Source organism: Phlebotomus argentipes, unplaced genomic scaffold, assembly GCF_947086385.1.
Source record: "Phlebotomus argentipes unplaced genomic scaffold, Phlebotomus argentipes genome assembly contig_2, whole genome shotgun sequence".
Classification (NCBI taxonomy): domain Eukaryota; kingdom Metazoa; phylum Arthropoda; class Insecta; order Diptera; family Psychodidae; genus Phlebotomus; species Phlebotomus argentipes.
Window position 1 is genome coordinate 1,962,696 of NW_026776162.1, and position 19,968 is coordinate 1,982,663.

General features: G+C 42.3%; 5 protein-coding genes across 6 annotated transcripts; 3 read left to right on the top strand and 2 right to left on the bottom strand.

Annotated features, from left to right (window-relative positions):
* The first annotated feature begins 3,761 nt into the window (after nucleotides 1-3,761).
* On the top strand, nucleotides 3,762-4,894 carry LOC132264847 (homeobox protein Hox-C6-like). The gene is made up of 3 exons (XM_059765178.1): nucleotides 3,762-4,296; nucleotides 4,570-4,721; nucleotides 4,784-4,894. The coding sequence occupies exons 1-3, from the start codon at nucleotides 3,762-3,764 to the stop codon at nucleotides 4,892-4,894; spliced, it is 798 nt and encodes a 265-aa protein (XP_059621161.1).
* A 7-nt stretch (nucleotides 4,895-4,901) lies between these two features.
* LOC132265470 (MKI67 FHA domain-interacting nucleolar phosphoprotein-like) lies at nucleotides 4,902-6,185 on the bottom strand. Its single transcript, XM_059766191.1, has 2 exons — nucleotides 5,935-6,185; nucleotides 4,902-5,867 (listed from the first exon to the last, which is right to left on the bottom strand). Exons 1-2 carry the CDS (start codon nucleotides 6,127-6,129, stop codon nucleotides 4,938-4,940), a joined length of 1,125 nt encoding a protein of 374 aa, XP_059622174.1. The 5' UTR covers nucleotides 6,130-6,185; the 3' UTR covers nucleotides 4,902-4,937.
* Nucleotides 6,186-6,280: 95 nt separating this feature from the next.
* LOC132264587 (meiosis-specific nuclear structural protein 1-like) lies at nucleotides 6,281-7,888 on the bottom strand. The gene is made up of 2 exons (XM_059764835.1): nucleotides 6,540-7,888; nucleotides 6,281-6,482 (listed from the first exon to the last, which is right to left on the bottom strand). The coding sequence occupies exons 1-2, from the start codon at nucleotides 7,805-7,807 to the stop codon at nucleotides 6,338-6,340; spliced, it is 1,413 nt and encodes a 470-aa protein (XP_059620818.1). The 5' UTR covers nucleotides 7,808-7,888; the 3' UTR covers nucleotides 6,281-6,337.
* A 242-nt stretch (nucleotides 7,889-8,130) lies between these two features.
* On the top strand, nucleotides 8,131-12,698 carry LOC132264985 (inositol polyphosphate 1-phosphatase). Its single transcript, XM_059765345.1, has 3 exons — nucleotides 8,131-8,527; nucleotides 8,735-8,857; nucleotides 11,647-12,698. The coding sequence occupies exons 1-3, from the start codon at nucleotides 8,315-8,317 to the stop codon at nucleotides 12,403-12,405; spliced, it is 1,095 nt and encodes a 364-aa protein (XP_059621328.1). The 5' UTR covers nucleotides 8,131-8,314; the 3' UTR covers nucleotides 12,406-12,698.
* A 520-nt stretch (nucleotides 12,699-13,218) lies between these two features.
* Nucleotides 13,219-18,706, top strand: LOC132263828 (abl interactor 2). 2 transcript variants are annotated; one of them, XM_059763825.1, is made up of 9 exons: nucleotides 13,219-13,336; nucleotides 13,501-13,663; nucleotides 13,732-13,935; nucleotides 14,003-14,375; nucleotides 14,430-14,628; nucleotides 15,771-16,025; nucleotides 16,172-16,275; nucleotides 18,399-18,529; nucleotides 18,612-18,706. In XM_059763825.1, exons 1-8 carry the CDS (start codon nucleotides 13,312-13,314, stop codon nucleotides 18,456-18,458), a joined length of 1,383 nt encoding a protein of 460 aa, XP_059619808.1. In that variant the 5' UTR covers nucleotides 13,219-13,311; the 3' UTR covers nucleotides 18,459-18,529; nucleotides 18,612-18,706. The 2 variants fall into 2 exon arrangements, with proteins under 2 accessions (XP_059619808.1, XP_059619815.1); XM_059763832.1 differs by lacking the exon at nucleotides 18,612-18,706 and having other exon boundaries at nucleotides 15,810-16,025; nucleotides 18,399-18,511.
* The last annotated feature ends 1,262 nt before the right edge of the window (nucleotides 18,707-19,968 follow it).

Below are 19,968 nucleotides of genomic sequence, written 5' to 3' on the forward strand. Positions count from 1 at the left end.
GATCGCTACACATTCATCACGACCCCGCGCGATGCTCTTTTCCCGATAGATTCCTATTGAGAGGCGATTTTGAAATATTTGCTTCTCCTCCGGGATGGACTGGAAAAAGAAACAAGCTCAGCGCCGTATGCACTTTTTTACAGCCTCCGTCTTTTTGTATCTCCGTCTTCTTTTCATATCGCAGTCCTCTCTTGATGCACATACGTTAAGTCAAATTTCCGAGCGCAAAAACAGTGAATGAAGCCATCATCAAGTTTATATCTACCGCACGCAATGCGGTGGGAAGCTGAAATTCCATATGAAAGCGGCTGAGAAGAGATTTTTGATTATAAATCACATCACTTATCTTGCAATTTAACCACAAGAAGGGAGCAATTTCGGCATTAAATCACATTTAAGGCTGAGAAGCGAGACACCTCGTAGAATGTAATTCTAATCAGAGTGAATTGGCAGTATTTAAACAAGAGGTGTTGAATCTCACATGAGTAATTAATTGCATAAATGCAAATATGCTGTACAATTAGATGCCAACTTGTGCACACAATCTGTGCAGTATTTCAATAAATATTGAGACTTTGAGTCACAGACCCGGAAAGAGCCTGGCAAACATCGAATCGATTTCAGTCTGTGAGCAAAGAAAGCTATAGAAATGTCCCCATGCCAATCTGTTGATTCGTTCGCGGTCTATTTCTCTCGTCATTTTGTATTTTTAGCTGAACTTGCTACAATATCTTCGGCTCAAGAAGGGCAACAGGTGGAGTCATCTGAGTTATTAAGCGAGACGTCACAATACCAATCCTCCATCGACTTAGAGAAATATTTCAACTATTAATAAATGAAATGGTCTATTTTGTGTCATGTATAACGATGTCAGGCACAAATTAACAAAGTCCTAAAAAAATCAAGATATGTAGAAATACAGTGGATGATCTATTAGGTGAGATACTTCCCACAAGACCAGACAGCATTCAATAATTTCCTCAGCGTAAGAATTTGTTTGGCACCAAAATAGCTCAGACTCAGCACAAAACCCCAGAACAAAAAAAAATTAAAGCAAAATATTACAATGATCTCTAACATGAGATGATTTATCTCCTGCTCTTCCCATGCAAGTATTGAATTGCAGTATTCCTCCCTCTCTGTGCCGCCTTTGTTTCCTTTTCTTGTCCATATGTTGTGGAGATACAAGAGAATGTATTTTTCTTGAACTGCATAGAAAAGCACATAAAAAAGGGAGAGCGAAGCTACAGATAAATCCGATCGATATGCAATTGTGGCGTGTGATGAAGCGGAAAGTATAAAAGTGTGCATAGAACAGAGAGAGACTAAATTGGAACTTAACATCTGCATGTTGGAAAAAGGGTTGTGTTTAGGAGGCAAAGATCAACATATACAAATCCGGATATTGCAGTGCTACATACGTCATTTTATTGGTGAATTCCGTGGGATGATTTCGATTTCGTTCATCTCTAATTCTGTCACATAAACACACATCTTCTCGACAGAGTGAAACCCAATTTTTCCTCTTATTTATTGGCTTGAGCGGAATGTGAAATTTGAATGCAATCTCCTCTAAGGTCTCCTCTTTTGGTGCCACATAGTCTAGAGACAGAAGCATTTATAGCATGACACACAAAGGTTTCTCTGCATAAATCAATCTCCACTTTCATTGAGGAGGCACTCTCTGAATAGTTGCTGTTTATGCAGAAAAAACATACCTCACAAGGACATTGGTCTCGAATTTCAGGATGTCGTAAAATATATTTTGAATAAATATGTGATATTCAGGACACTCTGAGCCTCACTTCGCCTCGACAAAATCCAGCAACGTGACCGAGAGTGTCGACACTGCATTAGTGCAGTGTTTGTAGTCCTCTTGTCGTGTCCGCAAATGAATGAATTAACGATGAGAACGATGGTAATTGAATTGAATCCCACTCATTCATATCCAGACGCGATGAGTTTATTCATTGAAGTCTCGCGCCACGAATTTGCCGCAAATTAGGCAAATAAACTCAGCATCTTCAGTTTGAAGATTATTTTCAACTGACAGGCCATCAATCATTCACGAAAATCCACTCAAATGATATGGAACAAATTGCTTCTTCTCTGATTCAAAGTGGATAATTGGCTGAGGAAAATACGCTAATTAAAGAGATTTCTTTTCAATTGCCTGACAAATTTTTTTCCCCTCAGTCAGAATGTGAGAAATTTGTCGCAGAAACTGATAAATATTTATGGCAGCAAGTGTGACGCTTCACTGCACGTGTCCTCATTTCTTTCACCCAATACGCAGAAAGGATATCTCAAAGGATGAATGACATCAATAAATTAGTTCCCTTCAGTTGCTCACAAAACAGCGCAATAAGGCAGCAAAATATCGTGATTCTGTAGTGAAGTTTGCCACCAATAAATCACACTGTCGGATCGCGGCGGCGATTGAAGATTGCGCACTCAATTGGGAGACACTCAATGTGATACATAACGACTGTTTCCGATTCATCTGCAAGGTGTTTCACTTCAACAGAGTATCTCCACGTCACATTTTGGGTGGGATAAAAAGAATTGTGAAAACAACTCTGAAATAATAAAGGGATCCTATTTTGTTACAAAAATTTCTGGCGTGAAAAAGTGTCTAATAAAAGAATACATGAGATGTCAGAAAAAAATAGGCTGAAATTCAGTTCCAATTCTAAAGTTTCTAAATTGTGTGAAAAAGACGTTGGAAGTGGAGAAGAAAACAGAACAGAGAACAGCCACGGCTGTAGCTGAATAGAAGTAAAAAAAAACATTGTAAAAACAAAAAATATCAAGCAGTTATTTGTAAAAGATAAATTGAAATGGCGAGTAAACAAAGAGATTCCTAAATTTTTTCAGGAAACAGAAAGAATTTTTCTGCAACAACGAACTCAATACTAGAATAATTTTTCAATATACCAAATGATATAAATGAATAATAAGTACGCCATCAATTCATTTGACTCACAAGTATAAAATTCATTCTTTTGACCCAACAACGATACGATATTGTGCCATCTTGAGGATGAGCAACATTAATTGCCTCAAGATTCATGATAGCAATAATTTCGAAGGCAATGCGATCTAGAAAAAATATAATTAATGTATTTTATTTTCAATTTGACGGTTTCACTTCTTAAAAAGCACATCGGATTGCGTCTGGAGAAGCGATTAGGCCTCCTCGGGAAGATTGCCTTTTGATAAAATAGTAGCGCAATTGAAATTTTTATGAGATGAAAAATATTGTTGTGATTTGGGATTTATTATAGTGTGGAGAGTTGTCAAATGCCATGGCAATCCCTTCGGCAAGGAAGATCTTTGTGGGGTAAATTCATTTTTTTTGTTATTGCTCGCGCTTCCGATTGTTATTTTCCCACAATTCACCGCCTCGCTCCATGAGATGCAATAAATTAACCCATAAAGTGTGTTCCTCTTTCCATGGACGCTCCTTCAAGCGAGATCCCTCGCAAGATCCCCGATTAATCTTTCAGTGAAACAATTACGTAAAGTCAACACCAGGCCAATGAGAGTCTCTTTGAGACGACACAACGAACGCCTACCGAAAAATCTTCCACATCCAATTGGACATTGCGTCTCCCGATGCCGATGGATTTCGAAGAGAGTCTCAGAGATTAAAGAGACAACGCTGTCGAGATGCTGAGCATTTGCATAGAGTCGCTGATCATGTGAGGATCGGTTTTTGTGTCACTCTTCTCGAACCTTTTTTTTGTGTGTGAAGAAAAATGTTTCATAAGTCGGAATCGAGTGAAAATTTTGTGTCCTCTTCGAGTTCAGCGAATTTCATGCAATCTCCAGAGAGAAATTTGAGATTCTTCTATCCGTCGTGCGGACAAAATACGGATAAGATTAATCTCTTGAATTACTACAGTGTCTTCAACAGTTTCAATTACAATTTCGGCAATTTAACCGATCGCAATTATTTCTTATCCGCATTCAACGGAGCCGCAGTGGATCCCGAAAGAAGTGCTCTGCCGAGTGAAGGTGTGGCAAACAGTGAGGATATCTTAAAGTTCATCCCAAATTCTGAGCCAATGTTCAATTATGAGTTTGATGTGCCTGAGAACAACTACCAAAGATCGACAAATAATTTGTTCAGTGAAATTACGCCAAATGCCAATGAAAGCAATTCTTCACCACAATACTGGACCACCGAAGACCACTTATCTAACGATGAGTGTGAAATGAGAGATCTAATCCCTAAAGATTCGAGCTTGCCAAAGGAAGAATCATCCCAAATGGAGATCAAAAAGGCCAAAGGTAAAATCGCAAGATTCTGCTGCAAAAACTCCCTCGTAAAATACAGAACAATTACGTTTCATTGAGTTATTTGCTCGCAACTTGTTTACTTGCCATCGCATAATTATGTGCCATCATTAAAAAGTATCACTCGATTGCGATGATTACAATCAGATGCGATTTGAGTTAAATGATTCAACACTTGTCGGTGCCTTTTTGCTCTGCGAACGGACTCAAACTGAAGGAATCACTCTTGCTAATGTTCGTTCACAATTTTACGACCATGTATCGTAGAAGCGAGCAGACCGCCAGTGAATCGGAAGGAGCGGACAGCATTCACAAAGTCGCAGGTCAGAGAACTGGAGGCGGAATTCAACTACTCCAACTATTTGACCAGATTGAGGCGATACGAGATCGCCGTGGCTCTGGATCTCACCGAAAGACAGGTGATTCTTACGCTCTCAACGAGCGACAATTGGCGAAAATATTTCTATTCCTCTGTTTTCAGGTGAAAGTGTGGTTTCAGAATCGACGCATGAAGTGGAAGAGGGTGAAGAATGCCTCGAAAGAAGGCCCTTCATCATCGAGAATTGCCGAGACGGAGGATTCTGCCGAATAAGCACTAATTTATTATAAAAATATAACTCTATCGATATATTTATTTAGACAATTTTCTTACTTTTCTTACCCGCCATCTTTTGACCCACTTTAATCTTCAACCCCTTTTTAGCGTCCTTCTTCGGGGAATCAACTTTCTTGGGCTTAATTGGAGCCAATTTTATGGATATTTTCTTCTTTTTAACCGCGCTTTTCTTCGGACTCTCTTTCGCCTTCTTTTCCTCCTTTACTTTCTTACTTACCACAGCTTTCTTCGCAGTTTTCGCTTTGGCAGGCTTCACGGGAGACTTCTCAGCTTTATCTTTTTCCACTTTTTTCGTCTCTTTAGGCTTCTTCTCAGTTTTCTCGGTCTTTTCATGAGTCTCGGGGTTTTCCTTAGCCTTCATTTTTGGCTTTTTCACCACGCTCTCGACATCAAAGTCAATTCCTGCCTCGGACAGCTGATGTTTTTTCCCCTGCACTTTCTTCTTCAGTCTCTCTTGCCGCCTCTCAATCCTCTTCGGCGTGGGCTTCGAGTTGTGGCTCTGAATAGCCCCTTTCCGGCGAGCATTAGTCGACGACAGCACCACTTCCTTGCCGTTCTGCATCTTCACTTTCACGCGACTGTGCATCAAGCGAGGCGTCACCTTCTCTGGCGGGATGTACTTGGTCTTCAAGATGCTCTTCATTAGAAGATAGTTGTTCATCGTATCGGCGGCAATCTCAGCCACTTCCGCAACTCTGAACTCGACATAGCCCACACCAGTGCTCTTCCCAGTTTTCAGCGATCTGGCCACCCGCACGCGGTTCACGACCCCGAATTGCTCAAAGAACGCCTTCAGTTGCTCCTCGAAGAACCCATGAGGCAGGCTTCTGATCTGGACAACACCGCAATTGTATGGTTTCGCCCTTCGTCCGGAAACCTTGGTAAGTTTCTCAGCTGCCGCGGTTTCTGTGACATTTTCTTCAGTTTTCTCGGTTTTCACCTCGGCCTTCTGGTGAATCATGGTGAAGAATAATGTTAGTTAAAAGGTGAGACAACTACTTAGCTGAACAACTTACGATTTTGCTCTTCTTCACGGGTTTTTCCACATTGAAGCGCTTGGAAATTCCCTTCAGTTTCTTTGGCGGTGCCTGAGGCTCCTTTTTCACTTTCGGCTTCTTCTCCACTGCATCCTTCTTCTTGGGAACCGTCTTCTCCAAGGTCTTGCTTTTCTTCACTTTAACAGTGGTATTTTTCTTAATTTTGGCAATCATTTTCACCAATTTACAAATACTCAGCAGCGTGGTTTTTCCAACATGCGGCAAATGACAGTTCCGCTTGGAAGCCTTCCAGTGGCATCGGGTCACACTGGAAGTTGCGGGAAACATCGAATGGAAGTAATTGAAAAGTAACGAGATTGCGTGCAAATATTTATTGAAGATCTGGTCACTCCTGGAAGTGAGAATCTGAGCAGAACAATTATTAATTATCCTTGTCTGATGTGCCAGAAGGCAAAGGAAGGTGCTGACGATCGCTCTCCCTGAGAATTCCCATCGGTAAAAATCCAAGAAGCTCCGTTGCGTGCTCTTTGAGCATTTTAATTCTTTCCTCTTCAATTAGTTGTTGCCTAAAAATTAGGAACTTTTTAGTAATCCCTTCAGAATTTTAGATAAAAATCACTTACATTCTCTCCTCCTCTTTCAGACTCATTTCCTTCTCCTGGATGGCCAGAGATATTTCCCGCTGATGACGCTTTTTCCTCTCAGCCAGGCCTTCTTCAATAGCTTTCCTGTGCTCCAGCTGTTTCCTGCGCTTAGCCTCCTTGGTCAGCTGCTCCAGCTTGTCCTGCTCAGCCAGGATTTTCATTTGTTCCTCTCTGAAGCGATTCTCCTCTTCTTTGGACTCTTGCACACGCATCCAGCGCTCTCGGCGCTGCTCGTCAAGGATCATGCGCTCATGAATGCGCCTCCTGAGTTGCCTCTCCATTTGTTCTCTCAAGTTCTTCTCCTCGCGTTCAGCCATTTCCTTCATCCGCAGTTCTATAATCACCTCCTCGTGCTTCTGGGCATTTTCCTCAATGTCAATGAGTGTTTTAGCGAGTTTTTCTGTGATTTTCTCCTTCTCACACCTGTCTTTGATTTTCTTCTCTTTCTCCTTCTGCACGAGTTCATCCTTCAGCTCAATGTACTCAACAATTCTCTTGTTCTCATCTTCATTCAATCTTCTCTGCTTCTCCTGAAACACCTCTTTGTTTTTCCGGAATTGTTCCAGTTCAGATAATGCTCTTCGCTTTCTTATCATCTTCAATCTCAATTCTTCCATTTGTTCCTCGTAAATTTGCCTCACAATCTCATCGAGATACTGCTTCTCCTTCAGGAACTCCACATAGAGAATCTTATTCCGCTGATGAGATGTCTCCATTTGATTCCTGAGCTCATCTCTCAGGGTCAGTTTCTTCCTCAGCTCGCGTTCCCTCTCTTCCTCCAAGGATTTTTGCACCTTTTCCAGCTCTCTGTCCATGAATTCCTGCTCCTTCTTTACTTGCAGCTTCCTCTGGTACTTCTCGATATCCTTTTCCGCCACCTGAGCTGCCAGCTCCTTGGCCACGTACGCCCTCCTCAGCTGTGCCTCCAATTCCCTCAGTTCCTGATTGCTCTCTCGCAATTGTTGTCGCATTTTTGCTTCGCAGATCCTCCGTCGCTCCTGTTCATGGATTTCCTGTGCTTTTCTTCGACACTCTTGGTCTTTTTCCAGTTCTCTTTGCTTCTTGACCTCGTCCTGAATTCGCTCGTGGTCAAGGAAATTCCTCTCCTCCCGGTATTGGCGCTGAAGACGCTTCTCCTGGGCATTTAGGTCAATCCTGCACCAGTCACTGGCATTGTTTGCGGCACTTCTCTGGGAATTCACATCGCTTAACAATTTATTTCTGTGCAATTCACGGAATCGCGACATTTTTGGAAAAAAGGGGAAATCGGTTTGTTTGTAAACAAACTGCTTGACGTCCACCGGCTGCGTATATACGAGCTTATCAATGGATTCCATTCGAAGGCACACAATTCCATTTATTTGGCCAATGTTCTGTATTGTATTTGTGTGAGTCTACTGTTTGCTCACAAAATTATTGATATAGCACGAATTAGTCGACTTTCTTCAGTTTTTCCTCGACATTCGCTGTTTGCTTTAGAGTTTACCAGCGGCTGCGTATCTGACGAAGTCGGATCGGTTGACCAGGCGCCTCCACTGCGCCGGGGGGTTGCGAAGCCTCCCGACGCGGAGAAAGCTCTCTCTTCTCAGTCGTTTAGGAGCCAGCGCGTGAGATGGTCGTGTGAGTGCTGCGTGCGCGGGTGTCAAGGCCACTGGAGCAATCAACGATCCGTGAGACAAAAACACAGCGAATCCGAAGACATATCATCAATCAACAAGTCCATTAATCCGTGTAGCTGATAGATTTAGCCCGGGATGTGCTCGGTGGAGGCGCTGGTGCGTGCCCTGGTGGACGTCTCGGAGAAGGCGGCGAACGTTGCTCGGCTGTGCCGCCAGAATGGGGACATCTTCCAGCTGCTGGTGGCCGAGAAGTCCCCGGACGAGGCGAATCCTCGCTTCGTGCAGGACTTCAAGACGCTGGCGGACGTGCTGATCCAGGAGATGGTGAGGCACGACATCGGCAAAGCGGTACGCATAATTTGATTTAATTCTGGGCACCCCGATCGATTCGCGCCAGGCGTGCTCCAGCTGGTGAGGAATTACGTAATGAGTGCCACCCTTTTGGCATTCTTCTGGCTCACCCCATCCCACCCTGGCGTGGGTCGAATTTCTGGGCGGTCGTCTCAGATGTGTCGCAATATTGACGTGCCTCTCTCTTTCGCGCACACACGCCAGTTTCCGGACATGAGGGAGAACATCCGCGGCGAGGAGAGCTCCACATTCACCAATTCTCTGGGGGAGACAATTACCGTGCAAGTGGGTGACAGCCTCGAGGAGACAGCAAATCTATTAGAGAAGGTATTCATCTATGCCCCATTTTTTCCACCCTTCCCCAGCCGCTCGTCGTGCGCTTTTTAATATCCGGAAACCCGAGAGAGGCTCAAGGCTATTTGCACAGACCTATATTTAGGCAACACATAAGAGGCACGAGCACAGGAGACGCTCTGCTGTTATCTCCTGGCGGCACCAGACCACCCTCAACCAGGACACGCGGAGGAAGGAATCCGTCTGAAGGTCCCCCGCACGCTGGCGCTAATTCATACGGAATTCCCCTGTGGCAAATGTACTTCCTCCCATGAGCGCCCATTCTATTTCTGGCATCTGCTCGACTGTTTACCAGAAGATACACACAATATTCCATCAAACTTCGCGCCACTCTTGCAGTATCATCTCTTCTCACGCGATTTGGGGCTCAACTTGTGGGTGTGATTATGCAATAATTGGAGAGACGCGCGTCTGATGCAATTGAAGGCAGGAAGGGCGACTGGTTCCGCGATGAAACATTCATGGGCGCGACGGTGTTTCGCGATGCGCTGTTTTTATTTACACCTCAGAACACTTTAATATTCATGAGGGTGTCGGGCAGCGAGGGTAAAGGATGACTCTTGGCTCCCTGACTTGGTACACATTTTGGTGGATTTCCAAGAAGAGTCTTGATGGATGAGTGAAAAATTCAGGCTCATTTATGAATGATTGAGTGATAAGACAATGTAATTAAGTTTTATGGTGATTTCAAAGAGTGTTCCAGTTGAGGTGGCGTGAAAGAAGGGCACAAATGCGGGTCCTGTTCTGATTTGCTAACACCCAATATTTGTCCCTCTTTTGTACAAATATTTCTCTTCACCTCTCCTCTGTGTGACCCTGAAACATTGGAACTGTTAAATTACGTTTTATGCTGAGAATGCTTACAATACGAAATGACGCAAACACATTTTACATTGGATGCCCTAATTAATTTCCCCAACACGAGAAGTGCACAAAGGCAACAACCTCTGGATTACTCTTTGACCTTAACTCCGTAACTCTAGTCTAATAGGTTTTGCTCTGCTTCGTGCTGTTGTTCTTCCTGGAATCCTTTGTATCATCCCTTGTAATCATCTTTAAAAAAAAGAATACTTGCGTACACAACACGAGAATAATATAAAATCGATATTTTTTATCATCAAGCGCTTTTAGCGGGATTTATACAATATAATCCATACTTGACAGACAAGCGAATTTTCCGTAATCTTTTAGTTACAATATTCTTTGACCTTTTGTCACATTGTGAACTACACTTTCGAGGCTATTTTTAAGAGGGTGGTGTGAAAGTAATGAAGGGCAAAAATGTCAAAGATCGATTGAGAAAATCACAAAATTCGCTGATTAAGCTGAAAATTCTGAGGGTATTGAAAAGTATTCATCACTTGTGGCCACATGAGCTTTCATTGCTTAGCATCTCTAAAGTAATTTGGACTAATGTCTGTCAGAATGTCCGATGATGGTAACTATAGTGGAAAATCCTCTATAGTTTGCTACTTCTAAAACAAGCGAATTTAGCATAAATGGCATAAACTCTGCCAAAGTTTTCCACTCGCTTCAGGGTTGTATCTCGAATGTTCGCTGGAAAACTTGCTGGAAAATTCTTCACGGCCTGAACAAGACATTAATAAAAGTGAGGAATTGCCTCGGGTTTATTCTAACTTTGGACTCCAACCGAATAGCGAAAGAATTAGAAATTGAAAAACCTCTGAATCCACATTTTTTCTCCTTTTTTGGGCTAATGTGGAAAATGTACGACTAAAACCTTGTAAAACTTTGTAGATTTAGTTCAAAGATACAATAAATCTTTTCTTACAATATTGAATAATTTGATCTACCATCAAAAGCTTTTATTTAAGTTTACATCTTTATGGAAATTCTGACTAAAGTTAAAAGTTAAACATCAAGTCCGTGGCGAAAATTGCCTCACTCTCCTATATATTTTAATGAAATTTATACAATATTGGCGTTTGATTTGCCAATGAGTTTGTATTTATAAACAAATATCTCGAAGAACGCGAACAACCATTCTTTCCCTTTGGAATTAAGCCATTTTAGACCCTCGAGAGAACTTTCTTAAATAACATTTTTCCTATTTCAGACGTGAGAGCGGTCTTTGGATGCTAAAGTTTGCTTCTGAGTTCTATTTTTGCAATATGAGCTTTCCCATATAACTTCCGACAAAGTTTGGGAAGAGAATTCTCAGCACATTCAACATGTTATGAATCTGCGGGGTTTCCCAAGATGTGAGGTAGGGTTTCTTATATGAGGAAGGAGAGAAAAGAAATCACATATGCGGCATAGGCAAATCGATTTTTCCGACCGCCAACCAATAACCACATCATTTACGAGAGGAGGCTTCTTTATTTCACTGTAATATATCGCTTGATAGTGGCTTTTCCACTTCATCGACGCAATGGCACCTCGAATTCCCAGTTAAACTTGTGATTACGCTCACAAATCACACAGTGAGGACAAATATTTGCATAATTCACTGTACACATCGTGGGGAGCATTGCGATCGGGGGAGTTTGATTGAGCCGTGTAAAATACCCCGTAATTACCTATTGATGAAAATTTAATCCCCGCCTAATCCTCCCATGTGACCCCTGATTGAGGGCTCGGCGTGCACGTGTGAACACGCGCCTGTCCTGCACTGTCGGAGCTTCAGGCACTCGTGCGGCGAGGAGTGCCGCGCACGTAATCTCGGGCGGAGTCTCGTGGGGTTGGGGGTGTTCCTTTCAGCAGATGAGATTATCTCATGAATCTTTTATGACTTTCTCTAGGTGTTGAATGGGAACAAATTGGTGGCGGATTTGCTGGCGGCTGAGGTTCACCGGAGTGTCGTCACGGACGAGGCGCAGAGCATCGAAGGCGTGGAGGGCGAGATCTCGCCGGCGGACGTGGGCATCTGGGTGGATCCCATTGACGGCACGGCGGAGTATGTACAGGGAAAGGCGCGCGAGACGGCGGTGCCGGGCATCTGGGCGTCTGGTCTGCGCTGCGTCACCGTCCTGCTGGGTGTGTTTGAGATTGAGTCCGGCCGACCGATCGTTGGGGTGATCAACCAGCCATTCCTCACCGAACTGGAGGACGGCGCGTTCAGCGGGAAGATCTTCTGGGGCGTCGCCATGGACGGTGTGAAGCGCACCAACATCCCACCGAGAGAGGACGTGGCGGGAGGGCGAAAGAAGGTGGCCATCCTGTCGAGTGCGGAGAACAAGAAGTACATCTACTACCTTAGGGACACGCTGGGCTACAGCATTGTGTTCTCGGCGGGGGCCGGCCACAAAATCCTCAAGCTGATTCAGGGCGATGCTGATCTCTATCTCGTGAGCACTGGCTCCACATACAAATGGGACACTTGCGCTCCGCAGGCCATTCTCAGGGCGCTGGGCGGCGGACTCATCAATCTGCAGGAGACCATCGATACGAAGACCGTGGTTGAGTTGTCGTACGCTAAAAGCTCAGGGAAATGCAATATTGGGGGTGTTTTGGGATTCCGAACACACACTCAACTCATGGAGTTCAGTAAATTGCTGTAAATTCTCACCACTGTGGTATACGAAGCATTTTATTCTTGTAGCGACGTCCACAGCATACAATGCTGGGGTGATTCTGTGAACACATCTCTCTTTTTGATGGGTAGAAAAAAAGCAGGAAAATTGTAAATTAGCAGATCAATCATTTTCTGATGTGTTTTAGACGTCCATGGTGGCAAAAGGATAATAATTCATAGAGAGCAAAAAATGTGTAATGTTGTAATATTGTGTTGTGTGTTCTATGGAAGCAAATGCAATTATGTAAAATAGACAATAGAGTTTATGTGAGGCACAAATGCGGTGTCTTTTCATCCAATTTCGTTACGGAGATGCTCGCTTCTTGCCAGGAAATTGATATCAACCGTGGGAGCGTCGCGAAAGCGATATGAGGTGCAAAACTCGCTTGAAAACCGACGAAACAAGTGCAATTTTCCCATCAGAAACTCTTGTGGCTTGGCAGGAAATTTGTCACAAGGTATGAATGTTAGTTTATACGGTTTGTACAGACAAATTAGCAACTTTTTAATTGATTACCCTTAATGGCTTCCAGCAATTAATGTGATGCGCTGTTCATTGCTTTAATTCAATTAGCTTTGCGTTGGTTAACTTTTTCCATAAAAAGTAATAATTTAATTTGCTTTAAAAATGAGAGGAAAACAGAAATTTAATTATAATTTTTCTCTTGGCAATTATCGCTATCTCTGGGGTAGAGGCAAAAATTCAAAAAGTCAGAAGCGGGAAAGTCTAATCGGGTGAGATTTTGCTGCCGACCCTGGATTTCGATGTTTCCTCACGAGAACATAGAATTTCAATGGTGTGTCATTCTAGGCTCTCGCAGTGAAGAGATGTGTTTAGTTTTCTCAAAATTTACAATTATTTCTCATATTTATTCCATTTATTTTACGTATTATGAATAGATATTCATACAATACTGGTGAGTGAGTTGCAGTTTGGTGCTTTTCTGTGGTATTTGAGGTGGAAAGCCGATGGAAGTGCGCGGCACCTAAATTGCCTCTTCCGCACCCATAATTGCCAATTAATCCCCCGTGATTGAGCGGAAAGGAGTCCAAACATCCTCATTTTCTCCCCTTGTTGCAGATTCAACCTATCAGGAGCACCAGAGTGTTATGGGCAGTGAGAACATCATGGATGAACTGGCTTCGCTGATTCGCACAGACATTCCGGACGGACGTCAGAACCTGAAGGAGAGCTTCACGAACCTGGAGCGGGTGGCTGAGTACTGCGAAGACACCTACTACAGGTGATTGTGCATGAGGTGCTGAGAGTGGTGAGATTCTAGCTGTCTGATCCGTGTGATTTGCTTTGTAGGTCAGAGAACAAGAAGGCTGCCCTCGAAGAGACGAAGAACTACACGACTCAGTCTCTGGCCAGTGTGGCATATCAAATCAACACGCTGGCCTACAACTATCTCCAGCTGCTGGACCTGCAAGCGCAACAATTAGCCGAAATGGAGTCACAAATGAACCACATTGCACAAACTGTCACTATTCACAAAGAGAAGGTGGCCAGGAGGTGAATTTCAGCAGCTGGAGATTGCTAGTGGGTGGATTTCATCTGTAATGCTTGACTTGTTTTACAGGGAGATTGGCGTTCTGACGGCCAACAAAGTGAATGCGCGCCAGTACAAGATTGTGGCGCCAATGAACCCGGAGAAGCCCATCAAGTACGTCCGGAAGCAGATCGACTACGGTCTCTTGGATGAAATTGGCCACGGAGTGGCCTCAGTTCATGCCGCCATGAAGCAGAAGCATCGAGGTTCCAGTCAGAGTTCCATTCAGTCCATGGGTGTGGTGAACACATCTGTGGGTCCTCCGCCCACGACCAAGCCGCCGACTCCGCCCCAAATGGGTCGCGGCAACACTGGGACTCTGGGAAAGGCTGCCGGAAGCACTGGAACTCTCGGCAAGAGTTCTCGCGAATATCGAACCCCACCAGTTGTCGTGCCGCCTCAAGTAATTACCCTTTAGACACGCTCTTGAACTTCTCTAATCTCTCATTTGGCACAGGTTCCGTCACATTACGCTCCCAATTATCCAGTGGGTCATCCCAGGAGAACGCCAGCGGAGCGCGGGCCAGGCTATAGCGCTCTACCGATGCCGCCGAGCCAGCAAATTGCAACGCACATCCACGCTCCTCAGGTGGGAATGGTGCATCCCATGCCGACGCCGCAAGGATCCGTGTTCGACGACAGGAACAGCATGCCGCGTAAGTGCCAGACAGAGTATTTGTGTCATGGGATTTTCTGCTCACTCCCACGATGCCTTTGCATGATAAAGCAGCTCAGCAACTCGCGGATTATAGCTATATTTAAGCAATAAAGCTGGGAAGTCTAAACTGCTTAGCACACCGCTAAACCACAAAATCGGTGGTTTTAGGAGAATGCTGAATATTCAACTAATTAAGGGGTTTTATTAAATTCCTTTGATGGACTAATTTGCGTAAAAATGATTCGGTGACATTTCACCATAGTAACCTCTTTGCATTGCTTGATTGTAGCACGTGTAATGATTTAATAATTCAAATTTTAATTAAATTAAACATTATTTTCTATTTGTAGGATTCTCTTCTGATTTAGACTCAAAGTAGCATTTGATTTAACATGTGCAAACGCAGAAATATTTATAGATCGTTACCGATTTATTTCTGTGCGCATTCCATATTCATTTATCTCTCGTCTATGCACAGGAAGGCTATTAATATAATTCTTTATTCTGTAACCTTTTCAATAAAAGCGCATTCTTATATACTTTATCTACAAGAAAAGTTTAAAACCGAGCCTTGAACTTTTTCTGTGTCTTGCCGTGGGTTACTGAAGAAGACTCATTAGGAAAAGTTCTGTTAGTGCCGATATAGATTTTTTTGTTCATTGGCGAAGAAGATTTATTACATGAGGCCAAAGTACACAAGCTGAACGTTTTTTTTCTTAGTAATGTTCTTGAGTAAGTTTGAACCGACCACAGGGATGACATGAATTCATAATGATGATCTGAAAGGGTGGGGTTTAAGGAAAGTTGAAGGGTTACTGGTGTAGTGAATTATTCTCGAGAGTAAGGTGTTATTAAATTTTAAGCTCTAATTACAGGATGTTTTCTTAGGAAGTCACGCAGAAAGTACATCCTTTGAATAGATTTAGACGCACGCGTGGGTGTCCCTTTGACGAAATCTCCAAATTTATAGCAATATTTGTGACAAATTCGTCGGGAATTTTGAGTGGGAACTTTCCATGTCCTTGTGTAATGGATATTTTTGTATGTTTGCAAAAGGAGCAAAAAGTCCCATGATATACAATCGTGAGTCAGTCACAATAGCATAAATCATTTGCAATGTGATTTCATGTCGTTCATTAGCGCCTCCCTCACCACTAACTATAACTCATGACATGCCAGATCATGGACATCCAGGTCCCGGACACATTGGAATGCACACGCTGAGTCGCAATCGACCTGGCTCGCAGTCGCCACCCTTGCCGCCGCCTCCGCCGCCAGAGGAGACTGAGCACTCGGACTTTGGTCGGCCGCGCACATCGCAGGGGCCGCTGGCGCCCATTGTGCCCGAGGATCAGAACCTCCCCGGCTGGGTGCCGAAGAACTACATTGAGAAAGGTGAGGAGTCAATTATTTTGCTCATTTGCACGCGTTGTGTGGCAGAGTTCAAAAACAAAATGGGGCGGAGATAAGAGGATATGCTCATAATACAAGAGATGTTAATTAATAGAGAATAATGAGTTACATTGAAATAATGTTTTCAGTTGTCGCCATTTACGATTACTATGCTGATAAAGATGACGAATTGAGCTTCCAGGAGAGTTCAGTGCTTTATGTGCTCAAGAAGAACGATGACGGCTGGTGGGAGGTGAGTAACTAATATTTATCCTCTTCCGTCAAGGGTTCGGTAACAAGATTTGATCACACGTGAAAGGGTTTTGTAATAAGTTAGCAAATAATTAGAATAATAACAAAGAGATTGTGTCTTCTTATGTAACTGATGTTAGGACAAGAGGAAAATTCTTGTTATCGCACTCTGTGTGTAGACTGTAAGCGATGTTATGAGTATGAATCTTGAAAGTGGTGATACGGATGAGAGAGGGAAAAAACGAGAAAATTGGCTTCTGGAGACCAAGTGATGGGCAATGGTGATGTGAATGGCGCGTTGCTAAGGCTATAAGCGTTCCAGGGATTCCGAAAGGAAATATGGAAGTGGAGAAAAATGGCCTGAAAGGGGACGCTTTTGTTGGGCAACAGCACGATGGGACATAGACGAATTACCCTCCACCTTTACACCTTTATTTATGATGAAAGAGTGACTAGACTGAGTGAGAGTGAGTGAGAATTATGGACCGTTAGAACTCTCTACTTATTCTCTTTTTTTTTCTTTATGAGAATTTGCGCATAATGAGTGAAATTGCATTTTTCAGGAGAGCCTTTACTTTTCATTGCGCATTGTCGTGAGATGAAATCCCTGTGATAGGCGGTGAATGGTCAATTAATTTACCTCCTAAAGAGCTTGAGACTTTATGGGATTCGCCGTCCCAATCAAGGCTTGATGATGACCATTATCTTCAGTGTCAATGAGACAATTGCCGCATCATTAACTTCCAGTTTTCACCTTCACAATGGTGCCTTTAATGCTCTCTCTCTCTCCCTTTAAACACTTCCTTGCCCGATTATCCCCATGAGTGCTGAACATCCATGAGGATTTTATGGGGATGTCGGAGAGATTGGAGCGCACATTCAAGTGCTGGTGCGTTTTTTTTGGAAAAAAGTCCCCCACATAGAAGATTAAGTACCTACTTTTATCCACAAAGTACATGTGATAATATTAGAAAGTTGTAAAATTCTATCAATTTAGCTTCCATGGAGAGCAATAAGTCAAGCTGAATGAAAGTGTGATCCTTGGAAGAAGATGAGTAGCGAAGAATATTTCACACAATGAAATAGTATTTTTTTGCTAGGGATTTAAAAGTGAGCTTAATTTTTGAGAAATATCAAGCCAATTGATGATGAGAGTTGGTGTCGTGAATGCAAGGAAATTGCTTTTTCTGCACAGGAAGTGCTCAATGTGTCAGTGGAACTGTGTTATTACCAACTGTTGCTTTCTTTTTATCACCTTTTTCCCCCAGTTTTAATATTAAAATCACTTTAATTTATCAATTTGCACGCCGAGTAACATATTTTGGGGAAATTTTGACTGACATGCTTCTCCCCTTATATTCTGGTAATTTACAAATCCCTTTTTAAACCTAATACACTGTGACTTCAACACCTCTGTGCAAGTATAATATTGAATTGAATACATATATTTGCAAACATGATGATATGAATATTTAAATCACAATATAGAATTAAGAGAGAGTGGAGAATGTAAGAGTCCGGAAAGTTTTTGAGAACGAGAGGGGGATAGAATGAAAAAGTATGTACCTCAGAGGTATATATACGTATATATTTAGAATGTTCGTATTTCGCATTCTATGCAAAATATTTCGTGAAAGCTTTTCATTTTGGGCAACTTCGGTGTGTCTCTGAGGATTTATCCATAATACGTTGTATTCTTTGGAATGCTGATAATTGTTGCTTAAAATCTTCTTCAGATTTGAGTAAGTGTGAGAGGAAGGGAGGCGAAGTAATGTGATAAAATTGATGTGCTGCGTTCTCGGGCTTTTTTGGGTATTGCTTGACTTTCACTGGGGGTTGTTATGGGAAATGGTACGAACTTCCGAGTGGCACATTAAAAATTAAAAGCGTTAGAGAGAATGTCGTGTGAGTTGAAGAAGTGGCTGGGAAGTATTGTGTTTCAATAGGTAGATTATTAAGTGGGTGTGTATATTTCCATTCATGAGCAATCAGAGAGTAGCAAAGAGTGTAAATGTGACATGAGTACCGTATGTGATGGAGTAATTGAGAGTTAGCGTACGCTTTCGACAGTATTTAATGTGATTTATGCATGTACCTCATCTCTCTCTCTCTCCCTTTGTACAGGGCGTTATGGATGGCGTCACTGGATTATTTCCTGGGAATTACGTGGAGCCGTGCGTTTAAGCCTTGAAGCACTCTTGGGGCTAATTTGGTGAGCTATGCATTGCACAGTCTCTGTTTTTCGTTGCAATCAGGTACACGTTTAGTAAATGATGTTTAGGTCAAGCAAAAAATGACTACAATTTGTATTTCTCACTTCTCTGGTATTACCTACAGAAAGCTAAATGTACGTAAAGTATGGGATACGCTGTATGAGTAACTATATTTCTAATGGCTATTACATTTTACTTGGAAATTAAATTGTAGCAAAGAGAAGAGGGCGCGCATGTGTTTGTGCTGTAGATTAATAACCTTTTTGCATTGTTAGGAGAATTTCATGCGGAGGAGTTGTAAAGTTATTTGCATTGACTTAATAGGATGATGAGGAGGGAAGTTATATCAAAAATTGATGATGAATTAGGCCTGAGGTGAGCATCCTTCCTTTGGGCGAAGTGTAGGCGATACTGATTAAATTAAACTGCATTATATAATGTATTATTCAATTTTATTCTATACATTTATTTCTACATATACTATACACATAGACTCTTATTATCTGATAAAGACTAGTATTAAATGATAAATATTTATTGTTTGTCTATGGAGACGTTTACATGAGAGAAAAATGAGAAAGGTAATTAAATTTGCAACGTCCACAGAAACAGACTAAAAGCTTCTCTCCTTTCTGTTTGGGGCTTTCTTGAGGGGAAGTCTATTAAATTACGTGGAGAATAAAATTAATTTTCATTTGCCCAATAGAGTTCTAATACTACTGTTTTAACTATACTAAATTGGTGCATTTCTGCAGAGACGAAACAATTTTGACCTTTGTCATGATTAGCTGAACAATATTATATATAGTGTTTAAATTTCTTTTTATGGTGAAAATAATCCTCTCCAAAATAGAGCAACAAATTCAAAACTATATCATAAAGATAACAGAAAATATTTGAAATACAATAACATTTTCAATATATCGTAAATAGCGCGTAATCTTGTACAACATAAATTTTTCACTACATATAGAGGTGGATGGGGTGGACAAACAGGAGAGATTACAGCATATGAGAATTGCTTTATCAAGTTTTTACAATTAGTAGATATTTTATACAAATAGCAGAGCTGAGCAATAAATGTCATAAGAGTAATAAAGTTTTCAATTAAACGATTGATGCGGAAAGAAGTCAGAGGAGAGCAGGAGACTTCGCAGTCTCGCCACGTGGTTGTATCGTGCCATTAATGGAGCAAATTATCCCAGAAGTGCTACATTTGTCACAATGTTTATGGGGTTGAATGGTGTGACTCGTGTCCACAGAAGAACGCTTCCACTGTCACTGAACGAGTTCATTTGGAGCGGGCGTATACGTACAATTGTTTCATCGCAGTGTGGCCCCACCCCAAATTGAATTAATGATCAATTGATTAGTTTCTTCGTCCTCCTCGAACCACAAAAATGTCTCAACTCAGTATTTGTGATGGTATTTATTCTTTCTCCCCATACACCACAGATGTTTGCCTGCAACTTTCTCATTGG

What these genes read in the sequence shown, in the direction of transcription:
- LOC132264847 (XM_059765178.1), top strand. Translation starts at nt 3,762, where the DNA reads ATGTTTCATAAGTCGGAATCGAGTGAAAATTTTGTGTCCTCTTCGAGT. An exon ending in GGAGATCAAAAAGGCCAAAG is followed by an intron (nt 4,297 to 4,569) that starts GTAAAATCGCAA and finishes CATGTATCGTAG; the next exon opens with AAGCGAGCAGACCGCCAGTG. An exon ending in TGGATCTCACCGAAAGACAG is followed by an intron (nt 4,722 to 4,783) that starts GTGATTCTTACG and finishes CTCTGTTTTCAG; the next exon opens with GTGAAAGTGTGGTTTCAGAA.
- LOC132265470 (XM_059766191.1), bottom strand. Translation starts at nt 6,129, where the DNA reads ATGATTGCCAAAATTAAGAAAAATACCACTGTTAAAGTGAAGAAAAGC. An exon ending in CCGTGAAGAAGAGCAAAATC is followed by an intron (nt 5,868 to 5,934) that starts GTAAGTTGTTCA and finishes ATGATTCACCAG; the next exon opens with AAGGCCGAGGTGAAAACCGA.
- LOC132264587 (XM_059764835.1), bottom strand. Translation starts at nt 7,807, where the DNA reads ATGTCGCGATTCCGTGAATTGCACAGAAATAAATTGTTAAGCGATGTG. An exon ending in CTGAAAGAGGAGGAGAGAAT is followed by an intron (nt 6,483 to 6,539) that starts GTAAGTGATTTT and finishes CCTAATTTTTAG; the next exon opens with GCAACAACTAATTGAAGAGG.
- LOC132264985 (XM_059765345.1), top strand. Translation starts at nt 8,315, where the DNA reads ATGTGCTCGGTGGAGGCGCTGGTGCGTGCCCTGGTGGACGTCTCGGAG. An exon ending in GGCACGACATCGGCAAAGCG is followed by an intron (nt 8,528 to 8,734) that starts GTACGCATAATT and finishes CACACACGCCAG; the next exon opens with TTTCCGGACATGAGGGAGAA. An exon ending in CAGCAAATCTATTAGAGAAG is followed by an intron (nt 8,858 to 11,646) that starts GTATTCATCTAT and finishes GACTTTCTCTAG; the next exon opens with GTGTTGAATGGGAACAAATT.
- LOC132263828 (XM_059763825.1), top strand. Translation starts at nt 13,312, where the DNA reads ATGAATAGATATTCATACAATACTG. An exon ending in GAAGAACTACATTGAGAAAG is followed by an intron (nt 16,026 to 16,171) that starts GTGAGGAGTCAA and finishes TAATGTTTTCAG; the next exon opens with TTGTCGCCATTTACGATTAC. An exon ending in ACGATGACGGCTGGTGGGAG is followed by an intron (nt 16,276 to 18,398) that starts GTGAGTAACTAA and finishes CCCTTTGTACAG; the next exon opens with GGCGTTATGGATGGCGTCAC.